Raw genomic sequence first — 16,382 nt, 5'->3', positions numbered from 1 at the left:
CGATCCGAAAGCACGCCCGGATCGACCACCCCTACCTCCTCCAAAACCCCCTCCTCGCTCAGCCTGCTGGGCCTCACGGGGCTCACCTGTCAGCCCCTACTGGTTCCCGTCCCCGCCGCCACGTTGGAAGACCTGTCCCCCGACAGCATCGACGCACAGACCTTTGACTTTGAGACCATCGGCCACCCGAACATGGAGCATGTCCTTCAGCAGGGCTCCCTCGATCTGACGTCGTCTCTGGCGGAGAGCCCCGAGTCCGACTTCATGTCCGCCGTCAACGAGTTTGTGATCGAAGAGCACCTGACCTCTCCCAACCCCATCAGTGACCCCACCAGCCCCGAAATGATGGTGGAGTCGCTGTACTCCTCGGTCATCAACGCCATCGACAACAAGCGCATCCAGGACAACACCACGCTGCAGAGGCAGAACTCCGAGATGGCCTCCCTGAAGCTGACCATCGAGAAATACAGATTTGCCGCGGAGGAGTCGAGGACCAACTTGAGCAGCGTCAAAGACGACATCTGCCACTTCCGAGGTCTGGTGCTAAAAGAACAACGGGACTTTGGCTTCACCCTCAAGAACGTGACCGCCGAGGTGCGCAGCGCCGTGGACGACATCCGTAAGAGGCACGAGTCGGACGCGAGGGAGCGGCACGAAGCCGAGCTTCTCTCCCTCCGGCAGGAGCTCGAGAAGCAGGTCCAGAACCTGACGGAGGAGAACCAAGTCAACCAAAACATCGTCAAAGACGTCCAGCGGGCCATGCTGGAGCTGGAGGGGCTCCTGGAGCGCAAGGAGAAGGAGCTCGTTCAGCTGGAGAGCGAGAAGGAGCGTTGGGTGGAGGCGGAGAGCGGCCAAAAAGAGAGGATTCTAGACCTGGAGCGGAGGACGGGTGAGCAAGCGGAAGAGGTCAAGACTCTGACCGTCTCCAGAGACTCTTTGGTCAGCCAGCTGGAGAACATGCACTTTGAGATCGAGCGTGGCCAGCAGAGGCTCCGGCAGGAGATGGAGGGGGCCGAGCAGACCCGCTTGAAGGAGTCTGAGGACAGAATGACGCAGCGACACGAGACCCGACTGAAGGCCGTTTCCAGGGACAACCAGGAGGCCCTGGAACGCCTCGCTGCGGAGAGCACGGTCAAGTTGAGCGAGGTGGACCGTCGTCACGTCGCCGCCTTAGGAGAGAAGGAGAGTCAGATCAAGGACCTGGAGGCTCGTACGTCCGAGCTGGCCGACCTGCGCTGCAAACTGGAGGTGGAGCTGGCCCTCAAAGAGTCGGAGACCGAGGAGGCGAGGCTGCTGTTCGAGGACACCAAAGAGCAGCTGGCGGAGGGCGTGAAGACCCAGGTGGAGGCTCAGACCGAAGCCCTCGGCAGCGAGGTGGCGCGCCTCGACCGACAGCTGCAGGTCGAAAACGAGGAGCACGAACGCGGCCTGGCGGAGCTGAGGGCTCTCATGCGGCTCGAGAAGGACAACTGCATCTCGGAGCTCGTGGACCGCCACGAGAAGGAGAGCGCCTCCTTGCGCGGCGAGCTCTCCTCCCTGCAGCAGCGAGCCCTGCGCGCCGAGAAGGAACACGGCGAACGGCGACAGGAACTCCAGCGAGACCTGGACCAGCAAGTGGCCGTTCTGCACCGAGAAAAGGACGAGCAGCTGACGAGCTTCCAGCAGCAGGAGCAAGACTCGAGGACTGTTATCTGCAACATGCAGGCAGAGAACGACCTGCTCTCTGAAAGATTGGAGCAGGAGAGACGAGTAGAGCGAGGTTTAGAGAAGGAAGGGGCCTTGGAGGTTGTGTCACCAGATGCCTTTAAAGAATTAGAGCGACAGAAGGAGGAGACGGAGAAGAGACTGTTGGACATAATTGGACAACTTGAAAATGAGCTTCATGGGAGAAAGTCCTCAAAGGGGTGAGTAAACTCATGACATGCCGAGTTAGGCATGCCGTTATTCATGGCAAAGAATGTTCAGTTCAACCCTTGTTTGTTCCGTCTTTACTCTCACAGCCTAAAACCTATTTTTTAACCTTTTTGGTAGGAAAATGGTACCCGACTGAAAACGTTCAGACTAAAAGCTGTCTCACACCAGTGTAATAGAGAAATGCATCACATGCAAAGTGTCTGCATAGAAAAGCATACACACGGAGTCCAAAAACCAAAACACATGGAGTTAATTTGGACCCTCCTTTTTGTTGTTGGGCCTGCAGGCAGCGTTCACAGTGGTGTACTGTCTAAGTGAAAGGAGCAGTCGCCCCTTTTCAACCTTTCAACTCCCTATAATTGGTCCTCAATAATGCTTGAAAATGGGTGAAAGTGGTCCTTGTGTTCATTAACTTATCCCATTTTGGGCGGGAACCCCTTTTGTTGTTTTAACTAAGCATTATGTTAAACTTTAGCTATTGAAAAATAGCAGATCTACAAGCTCATAGCGCGCCACCGAGTGGCGCGCTACGAGCTTGTAGGTCTGCTATTTTTGAAAATTCTTAAAAATGCGGCACAAATCTTTGAATATATATATATATATATATATATATATATATATATATATATATATATATATATATATATATTCTTTCAGAGCGAACTTTTTTTTTAATTTTGACGTCCGGCCTAATTGGGTTAACTGTATGATTGATTGTTGTCTACCTACTTAAAAAGCTATTAGGCCTACTTAATTGTCTGCATGTTAATTATTCACAATAGATTAGCCAATAGCCTGAGCTTGCCGTTTACAGTATACATGTATATTACTGTAGGTGTGAGCTGCTATGATGCAGCATAACATTGAAAATATATACGGTAAGAAGCATCGTGATATACTGTGTTATCTATTTGATCTAATACTAGGATAAAATTAACAATGTAAAATAGTCTGTAGCCTAATTGTTCATAATAACCCATCAAATTCAACGTCTCGGTATTCAGTGGCAGCCTATATATGTTGCTTTATAGAGCGTCGCAGTCCCGCCCCCTTTCATGACGACGCCAGGCCCAGGAAATGATTCCCAATGCATTTTTCCCATAGACATTTCAAAACGTATTTATTTATAGACCTTATAAGCGTCGTACAAAGCCAACTCGAGTCGTGACAAATCATGACAACAAACACAATATTCTGGACCAAACAAATAATTACAAAGAAGAAAAACAACAAAAAAAGTACTTATAACCTGCCGTTTTCTTCTTTCTAATTATTTGTTCGGCCCATCTGCTATTTTTGGAAAAATCGTGAAAATGTGCCCGCAAAACTGAAACTATTTCAAGAGACTACTATGACTAAAAACTAAAAATCTAAATTTGCTTGTCAAAAACAACACCGGTTCCTAATAGAGATGTCCCGATACTGTATCGGTATCGGAAAAGTATCGGTATCGGCCGATAAATATCGGAAAAGTATCGGTATCGGTATTGACCTTTTTGGTCATATCGGTATCGGCGAATATGCCAGTCTAACCAGCGGTTAGTTTGCTTTCGAAACTGCAAGTGCACATTTGAGGGAGAAGTCTGCTATTAATAAAATAAGTAATTTTCTTTTTATATTATATTATTATAATTTTTATATTATTCTCTGGTATCGGTATTCGGTATCCGTATCGGCTAATTGTGGTATCGGGATCGTTCCTAATACTCTCCATCTTCTCAGGGAGGAAGGCTCGTCGTCCGTACTACCCCAGGCTGCTGAGGGCAGCAGGCCGGCGGCGGCGGCCATCAGCACGGCCCTCTCTCTGGACTCGGCGCTCCAGGAGCAGCTTCAGCAGGAGAGGGCCTCCCTGCAGTCCCAGATGGACCTCCTGGAGAAGATGAAGAACGACGAGATGCAGAACCTCAAGACGTCGCTCATCGCCGAGCAGCAGGTTTGTTTCTTTTCTCCCCCCCCCCCCCCCCAAAGCGACTTCAAATTGAACCCCTTTTGGTGTTTTAAAACATTGTGTTCTACTTTAGCTATTGGAAAAACAGCAGATCTACAAGCCTCAGTGCCGCGCTACGAGCTTGTAGATCTGCTATTTTTGAAAAATCGTGAAAATGTGCCGCAGATCGAATTTATATTCTTTCACAGCGAACGTTTTTAACTCAAATCTTTGCTTCTGGGGGGGGGGGGGGGGTCCCTAGAACTACAGGGGGGTCCCTGGAACTACATATTTTCAGATGGGGGTCGGTGGCCAAATACAGATAATTCTGGGGTCCTTGACATGGAAAAAGCACCACTGACATAGAAACTAGGTTTTTCAGAAAACTTTTAGGATTTAGAAGCCATTTTTTTTTGTAGAATCGTCCTCGGGTCTAAATGGGTTAAAACGATCTCTATATGTTGTTTGGAACTTCCGGTAGTCGGGGGTCACGGTGGCACAGTCGGTAGTGCTGTCGCCTCACAGCTAGAAGGTCCTGGGTTCGATTCCCGCTGTGGGCACTGGGGGGTGTGTTCCCTCCTCCGCGTCATCAGTGCCCATACCCGAGGCGGGGTTGGCGAAAGGGCCCTTCTGTGTGGAGTTTGCATGTTCTCCCCGTGTCCCCTAGGGTAGGTAACCTCACAAAAAACATGCAGTAATCCTGGTCTCTAAACTACCTCCCCCTGGCCAGCCTGGGGCGCCTGATGGAGGGGAAAGGGAACTGGTTGGAATAATGTGTTCCTTCCAGGTCAGGTGAAAAGAAGCAGCTTGGACTCCTCATGCATAGAAGGAAGCATGAGGTCAGTCCGCTGCCCCCCCCCCAGGTTGGCAGAGGAAGTGTAGCGCCCAGGATTACATTAGATAATTGACACTGGGTGAAAAAATGGGTTACAAAATTGTGGGATAAAAACATTTTAGGAACTTCCGGTAGTCCTTTAGTGGCGGCTCAGGGGTAGTGTGGCCGGTAGAACAGCCGGATGAGAACCAGCAAGGTTCCTAGTTCGAACCCTGTGGGCTCCCCCAGAGTTAGTGTCGAAGTGTCCTTGAGCAAAGACTCTGAACCCCTAATTGCTCCCGATGTGCAGGTTGGTGCCTTGCATGGTTTCCCTCTGCCATCGGTGTATGAATGAATGAATGTGTGTGAAAGGGTGAATGTAATGCAAAATCTATGTAAAGCACTTGGGTTAAAAGCGCTATATAAATGCACCATGGGGCGACTGTGGCTCAAGAGTGGGGCGACTGTGGCTCAAGAGGTAGAGCAGGTCGTCCAATGATCCATGGGTCGGCGGTTCGAATCCCGGCTCCTCCTGTCTACATGTCGAAGTGTCCTTGGGCAAGACACTGAACCCCAAATTGCTCCCGATGTGCTGGTTGGTACCTTGCATGGCTTCCGCCGCAATCGGTGTATGAATGTGTGTGTGAATGGGTGAATGTAATGCACAATCTATGTAAAGCGCCTTGGATAAAGGCGCTATATAAATGCACCATTTACCATTTACCCTTTTTTTAAATTTAAATTGCACAAATCCTGAACGTTGGGCCGTTGCACTCGCCGGTTCTGGTCTAGCACCACAAACGTAAATTAACATACGTTCATATTGACGGTGGATTGTGTAAGTGTTTTTGCAATGCTTCGAATACAAAATATTGAAACACAATTTCTGTTGATATTATATTTTTTTCATCCAGTCCTCTTTGCCTTTCCCTGGAAAACAATTCACAGCAGATGTTTGCCCCAATTTAACCCATTCTGAACGGGAACACCTTTTGGTGTTTTTAAACATTATGTTATACTTTAGCTATTGCAGATAGCAGATCTACAAGCTCATAGCGCGGCACCGAGTAGTGCCGCGCTACGAGCTTGTCGATCTGCTATTTTTTTAAAGTCGTGAAAACGTGGCGCAAATCTTTGAATATATATTCTTTCACAGTGAATGTTTTTAACTCAAATATTTGCTTCTGTGATGTCTGTCCCTGGAACAACATATTTTCAGATGGGGGGGGGGTGGTCGGCGGCCAAATACAGATCATTCTTGGGGTTCCTTGACATGAAATAGTTTGAGAACCGCTGACATAGAAACATAGGTTTTTTTTAAAGAAAACTGTTAGGATTTAGAAGCCTCAGGTTTAAATGGATTAATATAACCGCCAGTGGTAATGGCAGAAACCGATATACTTTAGTGTCACTGCCCTGAAACTTTGTTGTTTATTTATTTTTTACCGGTTCTTCACTCGCTGTTCTACATGCACCAGAGAGTCGCAGCATTTACTAGTCATTGTAGAATGCAGGCCTGTGGCTTTAGCCTGCATGTGCACACACACCATAATTATAGTACACAGAATGTTGTGATGACCTTGCACCAACCAGGAGAGCACTCGGAACGGCAATTTGACACTAGAGTGTGACACTGCCTGAGGGAGAACCCAGTGTTGGTAAACATGCCGTTCTTCCATGAGCGCAAAAACACACAATCCAGCCTCTTGACGGCTAGCAGCAACTAGACTACACCCTACAAGCTCATTTTCTGGAGCTATGTTTGCTAGATTTTGCACGGTATATTTCACAGAGGCGCGTGACGATGGTCTTGAGAACACAATGTGGCAATGGTTTTATCATGAATAATCTAATCTGTTATTATTTTTCTTTGTTTGACCACAGGAGAATACAATTACCGGTACAATACACATTTTGAATAGTCAAGGCCAGTGTTGTTTTTTTGGCAGCAAATTTTAGTTTTAGTCATAGTCTCTTGCATAGTTTTCTTTTAGTTTTAGTCACATTTTAGTCACCTGGAATGTCTTAGTGTTAGTCTAGTTTTAGTCGACTAAATGTCATGAGATTTTAGTCGACTAAATCCACAGTTGATTTAGTCGACCAAAATGTATTTTGGCGGGCCTTGATGCTGTCGTAATGACAGTTTTTTTCACTTGCTGAAATTAGCCGATCTACAAGCTCACAGCGACGCGTTGTGAGCTTGTAGATTGGCTATTTTCAGCATGCAATCAAGTGTAAAATGACTTATACTGGATCTCTTGTCCACTAGTCCCGTCCTAACATTTAGTCTAGTTTTTATTTGTTGACGAAATCGTCAGTATATTTAGTCTTACTTTTAGTCATCATAGCTTAGTTTTCATGTAGTTTTCGTCAGTGAAAAAAGGTAGTCGACGTCTTGGTTTTAGTCGACGAAAACAACACTGGTAAAGGCGCTAGAGTCCAACGCAGATGAGGCAGATTTTACTCTGAAAAGCCCCCCCCCCCCCCCCCCCCCCCAAACGGGAGGCCTAATTTTCCCTTAGTACCACACACCATACCTCGTCTCTCTAGAAGCGTTACACCACGCTACAAGCTTGTAGATCTGCTATTTTCAAAATTCGTGACAATGTGGCACAAATCTTTGAAAATATATATATATTCTTTCAGAGCGAACGTTTTTAACTCATATCTTTGCTTCTTTTTGGGGGGGTCCCTGGAACAACATATTTTCAGATGGGGGGGAGGGGGGGGTCCGTGGCCAAATACAGATAATTCTGGGGGTCCTTGACATGAAAATGTTTGAGAACCACTGACATACCTGTTTCTCCCCCCCCACCAGACTAACTTCAACACTGTGTTAACCCGTGAGAAGCTGAAGAAAGAGCAGATCATCAATGAGCTCACGGAGAAGTTGCGGCAGGTTACCCAGCAACAGGAGAAGGACAAAGGTATATCTATCTATCTATTGAGTGAAGAGTTTGAATGCCTAGATATTCATAAAGGTAGATATGATGCTGAAAAGGAAGACCTTGTTTCTTCCTGTGCAAAAATGTTTAACTTATCTGATGCTGGCTGATGTGTTGGGGTAGTATTACCTCAAATAGTTTTAGTCATAAATTAAGTGTTCTATTTTGTCCCTGCTGTCCGCCAGAGGCGGTGCTTTAAGCACTGAATGCGTCCCTTCGCGCATGCGCAGTCGAGTATTTTATACCGACAATGTCACCCCGTGATGACCCAGAAGAGCCTATATCTTCCGGAGGTCACCAGGGGCTAAGCCTCTACAGAACCTTCTCGCGTGACCACGAGGGATTCCGAGTGACAAAGAGGCCCCTTTTCCACCGGTTGGTTCCCCGGTTCAGTTCTTTTTGGTTTTTAGTCCATGAGCCAGAGCTCCAAAATTGAAACGTTAATTATGAATTGAGTGGGCAAAACCATACCTAATATTAGATTGTTATCACCATTAAACTTCCCCAATTGAGTACTTACACGAAGACAATGATTTATTGTATTACAAATTTTACATTTTTAAATATGCAAATGAGGCATTATGTAGGAAAATATGCTAAATAATCGAAAATATGAAAAAGCTACTACTGTGGAAGGGTTATCATGTATTCATTTAGCTTGTATTGATCCTATAAACAATTTATTATAGGGTATAGTTTGCCCACCAATTTTGGAGCTCTGGCTCATGGACTAAAAAACAAAAAGAACTGAACCGGTTCCCATTGGGAACCAACCGGTGGAAAAGGGGTCAGAGTGCTCTGGCGGGTCATTCGGGATTCATAGAACCGTAGTTACATACGTAACTTTCGTTCTGCGCTCCGGTGGCACAGGTTGGTAACGCATGAGATTGTCGAATGCACTTTATTGACTAGTTGCACTTTTATCAAAGGGAATGTGTGCAATATCTCTGTTTTTGTATGTTGGGTTGTTTCATGGTGTTTTTTTTTCCTTTTCTTATGTGAATGTGTATGTTATTTGTATGCAGCTGTGACTCTTTAGTGACACTTTAGCTATTGAAAAATAGCAGATCTACAAGCTCATAGCGCGCCACCGAGTGGCGTGCTATGAGCTTGTAGGTCTGCTATTTTTGAAAAATCGTGAAAATGCGGCACAAATCTTTGAATATATATTCTTTCAGAAGACTTTTTTTTTTTTTTTTTTTTTACGCCCGGCCTAAATGGTTTAACTCAATCCATGTAAAAAAAATGGTCTCCAAGTGGCACGAATAAAGTAGCCCCATGTATGGTAATTTCCCAGTATTTCGCCAGAATATAGCTATTAATTGTTATTTTTTTATTTATTTTTTGTCTCATTTAAGCTCTGATAGAGACTCTTTCGGAGGACAGAGCCAGCGTCATGCAGGAGAAGAAACATCTGGAGGAGGAGCTGAACCGTCTTCGCGGCACCACCCTGGTGTCCTCCGCCTTCTTCATGCCTCACCCCGCGGGCGCCGCGGCGGCCCAGGAGGCCCAGGAGGCCATGCTCACAGATGCCGGTGCGTGTGGCTTCGGGCCATCGGCGGCCAGGTTTGTGCCTGTCGTCGTGGCCGGAGCCTGTTCCTCCTTGGAGCCCCCCACCACGTCCTCCGACCCGGACAGGTTGGCCTCCGTGGCAACCATCCAGGAAGACGAACACGTGGACTCTGCGGTGGAGGCGGTGACAGTGCAGTAAGCAATGCATCTATATATATACCCACAAACGCTGCAAATCAATGTCCAATGGGAACGGTGACTGCAGGAGTTGACCTCGGAGTGGCGTTGTTTTTGGCAGCACATTTTTATTTTGGTTTTTAGTCCTAGTCTCTTCAATAGTTTTCATTTAGTTTCAGTCACATTTTAGTCACCTGGAATGTTTTAGTGTTAGTCTAGTTTAAGTCGACTAAATATCATACGATTTTAGATCTACAGTTGATTTAGTCGACTAAAATTTATTTTGGTGGGCCTCGATGCCGTCGTAATGACGTAATGACGCTTTTACACTAAAAACAAATGGCCGATCTACATGCTCACAACGCGTCGCGCTGCGGCGCGTTGTGAGCTTGTAGATCAGCTATTTTCAGCATGCAACCAAGTGTAAAATGACTTATACTGGATCTCTTGTCCACTAGTCCCTTCCTAACATAGCAAACACGTCTAGTTTTTATTTGTTGACGAAATTGTCAGTATATTTAGTCTTAGTTTTAGTTATCATAGCTTAGTTTCCATTTAGTTTTTGTCAGTGAAAAACAGTAGTCCACGCACATTTTTCACCTCGGTTTTAGTCGACGAAATCAACCCTGCAGAGATGATTTTAGTAGATATGGTAGAACTGATAAGCCTGAAATCATTATAACTAAATAATCTGTTAGTGTTAAGTCATGCTGGTGTACAAGTGCATGTAAAACATGGTTGCATGTTGTATCCAGCATAATATATATGGGTATGTTTCCAAATCAGAATATTAAACAATTCTAAAAGCTATTTCCGTGCAAACGTTCAGAAAACTATTCATAGCGTAGTTCGGTATTTTTCCAGTTTATGTGGGATATTGTGGTGTGGCATTACCATGAGCCAGCTCTTAAAAGAGACACGATTACCCCCAATAACATTTGGCTATAATACCGGCAGTATCTGTAATTATGTTGGGATATTAAACGCACTCTCTGTGAAGGAGGTCCTCTGAACTGGCCATGGTTCCTCTGAACTGGCCATGGTTCCTCTGAACTGGCCATGACATTCAATTTTGGAGTTCATGGTCATAATTGCTCATTGGCTCAACTAAGTTTAACTTGTATTAACAACATTCAATTTGAAACGGTGCAATATAATGTAGCAATGGAAAGCTGTTTTGGCTATTGTGTTTGTCTTCATTGAGATCATTTGTGGCTAAATAATAATAAATAGCTAAATAATGCATTTATGTGGTAGAAGAAAGATTTCACACTGCTCAGGTTTACAAATTGAAAACGTAGAGAGAGAGAGAGAGAGAGAGAGAGAGAGACACCCTGACCCTAATGGAAGTCAGGTTAGGTGTCAGGAACAGTAAAGGTTATTTTAAACACAAACTACATACATTGCTAAGTTGATTACAGTAAGTTAGTGGGATACCCCATGCCCTTGTCATGGCCATTATATTCTTGCTTATAATTTTAGGGGTGCAATAGTTAATCGAAATATTTTGTGTTTGTGTATTCATTGATCAAACGTTAAATTTCACTTATTTTTTCCCCCCCACTTTTTTTAAAAGTAAAATATTTATATATTGCTAAAAGATTATTACAAAATTCTTTACGCTTGATTGATTTAGGGGTGACTTTGTTTTGCAAACGGATAAAGACACGCTGAGGAGTCTCTCGTATTTAGCGTGCAGGATTTGAAGGTATAAAAAGTGTCTGGTGTCAAATGAAATGACGAAACCAACAGTACCTCCTCACACTTGTCTTTTATACATTAGACGTAGGGCATTAAGCAACTAGTCGACTAGTTTACTAGTCGACTAGTTTATTTTTATTTTTTCCCCGATTTTGTAGGCCTCAATATCAGGTAGATTATAGTTATAGTCACCATGTACACAGTTTTTCAATGTACAAATATTTATTTAAAAAAAAGAAAGATTTTATGTTTTACATAATAGGTAGTTAAACAACTAGTCGACTAGTAAACTAGGCAACTAGTCAACTAGTAAAAATGACTAGAAGTGAATGCCCTGCAAATAATTCACCATGTTACAGATTTCCATGACTGCTGCTCCTGACCACCTGAATTGTTTTTCCATTCTCTTTCCAGCGATAACATTTTGATGATGTCGGAGGAGAAACAGCGGATACTCTTACTAGAGAGGGCAAGTTCAACAATATTATCTATTATCTAGTTACATCCAGTCCAATAACGTATGCTTTTAACGTTGCCTGTTGTCGGTATTAGTATTCATAATTATCATTTTAATTTCAATCTTTCCAGACTTTACATATGAAGGAAGAAGAAAATAAGCGCCTCAGTCAAAGGCTGGTAGGTTTTTTTTAATATGCATTATGCATTTATTTTTTCTATTTCAATGAGTCCCCTGCTGCACTAGGTGGCAGTAGCATCAAAGTGTCAAAATCCTGACCCAGGAGGCTAGGCCAAATGGCTCGATAAAGATGAATGGATTATATAGGGTGATCTGAATGGTTTTAGTCAAAGTGAACAAATAACTAGTATGTGCTTCATATTGGCAAATAACTATGAACTTTATGATCACCTGTACTTTATGACCACCTGCAAAGGTGTCATCAGTCTCGTAAGTCTTCCTTTGAAATAAAGTGAGTGATGTAAGCCTAATTAATTATAATAATGTGTGTATATATATATATAGAAACACAAACAGATTTCATACCGGTAGGAGAAATAAGATGATGCATGTCTTAAGTAAGTTATTCCTTTTGATTTCATATTTGTAACAATCTGTTGATTTCATTTGTTTTAACATTCCCACACCTGTGTTTCTTTTAGATGTCTCAAAGCATGTCCTCCGTGTCGTCGCGGCATTCAGAGAAAATTGCCATCAGAGAGTAAGTCAATAAAGCTATGACTGCGTTTTTAACACTGTTTTTTTATTTTAGTTTTTTACCCCAGCTCTATTTATAACTACTTTTAACCCATTTAGACCTGATTCTATAAATGCCTTCTAAATCATGACAGTTTTCTGAAAAGCCCATGTTTCTATGCCAGTCGTTCTCAAACATTTTCATACCAAGGACCTCCACAAAATATGTCATTGGCTGCCGACCCCCATCTGAAAATATGTTGTTCCTTCCAGGGAACCCCCAAAAGCAAAGATTTGAGTTTAAAAAAAAAGTTCGCTCTGAAAGAATATATAGTCAAAGATTTGCATCACATTTTCACGATTTTTCAAAAATAGCAGATCTACAAGCTCGTAGTGCGGCGCTCGGTGCCGCGCTGTGAGCTTGTAGATCTGCTATTTTCCAATAGCTAAAGTATAACATAATGCTATTAAAACACCAAAAGGGGATCCCGTCCTTAAGGAACCTAATTTCACTCATTTACATTGTGGTTGTGTGTCCATGTTGTAGTTTCCAGGTGGGCGATTTGGTTCTGATCATCCTAGATGAAAGGCATGACAACTATGTGCTGTTCACTGTCGGACCCACCCTCTACTTCCTCCACTCGGAGTCTCTCACTGCACTGGACCTCAAACCAGGTTAGTTTCACTCTCACTGCACTGGACCTTAAACTAGTTTCACTCTCACTGCACTGGACCTTAAACTAGTTTCACTCTCACTGCACTGGACCTCAAACTAGTTTCACTCTCACTGCACTGGACCTCAAACCAGGTTAGTTTCACTCTCACTGCACTGGACCTCAAACTAGTTTCACTCTCACTGCACTGGACCTTAAACTAGTTTCACTCTCACTGCACTGGACCTTAAACTAGTTTCACTCTCACTGCACTGAACCTCAAACTAGTTTCACTCTCACTGCACTGGACCTCAAACTAGTTTCACTCTCACTGCACTGGACCTCAAACTAGTTTCACTCTCACTGCACTGGACCTCAAACTAGGTTAGTTTCACTCTCACTGCACTGGACCTCAAACTAGTTTAGTTTCACTCTCACTGCACTGGACCTCAAACTAGTTTCACTCTCACTGCACTGGACCTCAAACTAGGTTAGTTTCACTCTCACTGCACTGGACCTCAAACTAGTTTCACTCTCACTGCACTGGACCTCAAACTAGTTTCACTCTCACTGCACCTCAAACTAGGTTAGTTTCACTCTCACTGCACTGGACCTCAAACTAGTTTCACTCTCACTGCACTGGACCTCAAACTAGTTTCACTCTCACTGCACTGGACCTCAAACTAGTTTCACTCTCACTGCACTGGACCTCAAACTAGGCTATTTTCAGCAAGTGTAAAAACAGTCATTACGACGGCATCATGGCCCGCCAAAATACATTTTAGTCGACTAAATCAACTGTAGATTTAGTCGACTAAAATCTTATGGTATTTAGTCGACTAAAACTAGACTAACACTAAAACATTCCAGGTGACTGAAACTAAATGAAAACTATTGAAGAGACTACGACTAAAACTAACCAAAAACAACTCGTTTGTTGGAAGAACTGCAACTGAGACTGAGTTGTATTGCTCTCCGTTCAGGTGGATTCAAATGTTGAAGTCGATGAACATTGAAAATAGATGTTCAAAACATTGTGATGTACCCAAGTACAGATCTCAGAATTGCTGTCCTGTAGCAACTGTTTTTTTGTTTTTTTTGGCTGTAACTTTATTTACAATTTAAAAGTAAAGAACGTATGCATACTTTTTGAGTGTTTATATAGAAGATTTGTTTTGATGAACTGTGTTCTTTGTTTAGCATCGGGGAGCACAAGACGGCCATGGGTTCTTGGGAAGGTGATGGAGAAGGAATATTGCCAGGCAAAAAAGGTATTGTACATAACTTAAGCATTAAAATCCATTCTGTCAAAATCTCATGTATCCACTCTATAGAGCGTCGCAGTCCCGCCCCCTTTCATGACGACGCCAAGCCCAGGAAATGAATCCCAATGCATTTTTCCCATAGACATTTCAAAAAGTATTTATTTAAAGACCTTTTAAGCGTAGTACGAAGCCAACTCGAGTCGTGACAAATCATGACTACAAACACAATATTTTGGACCAAACAAATAATTACAAAGAAGAAAAACAACAAAAAAAGTGTTGTAACCTGCTGTTTTTTTTCTACTTTCTAATTCTTTGTTTGGCCCAAAACATTGTGTTTATTGTCATGATTTGTCACGACAAGAGTTGGCTTTGTCCGCGCCGTAAACGTCTGTAAATAAATACTTTCTGAAAAGTCTATGAGGAAAATGAACAGGGATTTATTTTCCGGGTCTCTCGAGGGTGGCGGGACTGCGACGCTCTATACTGGTATACCATAACATATTTTATAATTAGTGGTATGACTTTGGGGACTCTAGTCTGGACTGACATTATTTATTTAAAGTTTTTGGACAATACTCAATCCATGAAGAAGGTGTCTCATGTCTTTACAAACTACTCTGAACAGATGCTGTTTCTATTCCTCTCTCTCTCTCTCTACTCCCAGGCTCAAAACAGGTTCAAAGTTCCACTGGGAACAAAATTCTACAGAGTGAAAGCTGTTCCGTGGAACAGGAAAGTATAATAGCCAAGTAAAGAAGCTACTATGTATATTTATATTGCTTAGAGGTTTTGAAAAGAAAAAAAGAATCTTCACACACCGTATTTCATAACTTGAAATTTGAAAAGAACTTGAACACTGAACGAATGGAGGTCGTAAACATGCTATGGTTTTCAGTTGAAGATCCAACATACTCCCACATTTTATTCTCGTTTGTTTTTTGTTTTTTCCTTTTTGTTTTGTTTTTTAACACAAATTAATTCTTGTGGACCAAATGCTATTACCTTATTAGGGCATTGCCCTATACACTGTGGCATCAAGCCATCTGACCTGTGTGTAAATTGAACAAAAAGGTATTTGGATGTTAAATATTAGTTCTCATTATCAGCATTTGTCCTTTTTCTGTGGAAAAATACTGTATCAATATCAACATAATTCAAATGAAAAATATACATTTATTATAAATGTTTATGGAGGAATGTTCATGGCATGCATATTGATATATTTTCTTTGATTTACTTCAGGTAAATGTTGTAGTAGGACTAGTTAATGCCGTTTGTTACTCACAAACCAGTATGGCCCTCTTGTTAATATTGAAATGTAAATTTATGGCTGACCGACAAGCAGTCATTGCAATCCTTGAAATGCACTTTCAAAAACAATGCTTTTTGTTGATTTGAAGAAGAAAAAAAAGGGAAGTAATTGAGCTGTGGAAAAATCAAGTTTAAAAAAACAAACAAAAGTCAACAGCACAAAACTTCTCGCTATCATAGAATATTGATATGTAGAAAAGGAATACTTTGTGACTGTGTTTCATTTATTGGAAGACATTGTACATTACCCATCGAATCACACATGTAATGATAAAATGACTGTATTGTAAAAGATATTAGAGTTTTGAAACAATAAAGGACGGATCCCCAAGCGTATGTTATGGTATTGTCTCGTTTGTTGATGGCCTTTTGCAGATTGGCAGCATCGTCGAGCCTCATCTGTGGATTCCTGCGGAAGCTCAGAGATGTAAATGATGGGTGGTTCGCCTATAGAATAGCATCCTTTAGAAAAGAGAAAACAACTTCCTCTGGTTCAAGGACAACAACTCAATTCATTACACCACTGACCACCTGCCAGTTTTGAAGAAGACTGGCTGGCCTTCCGGAAATGGAAGATTTCTATGCGTACTGTTAACCCATTTTGGGCGGGAACCCCTTTTTGGTGTTTTAAAGCATTATGTCATGCTTTAGCTGTTGAAAAATAGCAGATCTACAAGCTCATAGCGCGGCACCGAGTGCCGCGCTATGAACTTGTAGGTCTGCTATTTTTTTTTAATCGTGAAAATGCGGCACAGAAATTTGAATATATATATTCTTTCAGAGCGAACATTTTTAACTCAAATCTTTGCTTTTGAGGGGTTCCCTGGAACAACATATTTTCAGATGGGGGTCGGCGGCCAAATGCATATAATTTTCGGCGTCCTTGACATGAGAAATATTGAGCACCACTGACAAAGAAACGGGTATTACAGAAAACTTTAGAAGACCTTTTTTTTTTTTTTTTTTCGACGTCGGGTCAAAATGGTTTAAAAAGACCTTTTAATTAT

General features: G+C 42.8%; 1 protein-coding gene across 1 annotated transcript in view; it reads left to right on the top strand.

Moving 5' to 3' along the window:
• rb1cc1 (RB1-inducible coiled-coil 1) overlaps positions 1–15,711 on the top strand; it is a 33,005-nt gene extending 17,294 nt beyond the window's left edge. Inside the window, exons 15-24 of the mRNA XM_079530308.1 lie at positions 12–1,904; positions 3,637–3,847; positions 7,474–7,582; positions 8,959–9,307; positions 11,405–11,459; positions 11,579–11,626; positions 12,110–12,168; positions 12,691–12,818; positions 13,997–14,067; positions 14,729–15,711. Coding sequence (XP_079386434.1) covers positions 12–1,904; positions 3,637–3,847; positions 7,474–7,582; positions 8,959–9,307; positions 11,405–11,459; positions 11,579–11,626; positions 12,110–12,168; positions 12,691–12,818; positions 13,997–14,067; positions 14,729–14,806 — 3,001 coding nt within the window. The 3' untranslated portion in view covers positions 14,807–15,711. The remainder of the gene's footprint in view (positions 1–11; positions 1,905–3,636; positions 3,848–7,473; positions 7,583–8,958; positions 9,308–11,404; positions 11,460–11,578; positions 11,627–12,109; positions 12,169–12,690; positions 12,819–13,996; positions 14,068–14,728) is intronic.
• The last annotated feature ends 671 nt before the right edge of the window (positions 15,712–16,382 follow it).

This window comes from Electrona antarctica (genome assembly GCF_951216825.1).
Source record: "Electrona antarctica genome assembly, chromosome: 19".
Lineage (NCBI taxonomy): Eukaryota > Metazoa > Chordata > Actinopteri > Myctophiformes > Myctophidae > Electrona > Electrona antarctica.
Note: the sequence above shows the minus strand (reverse complement) of the source record. Positions and strands in the feature narration are given on the sequence as shown.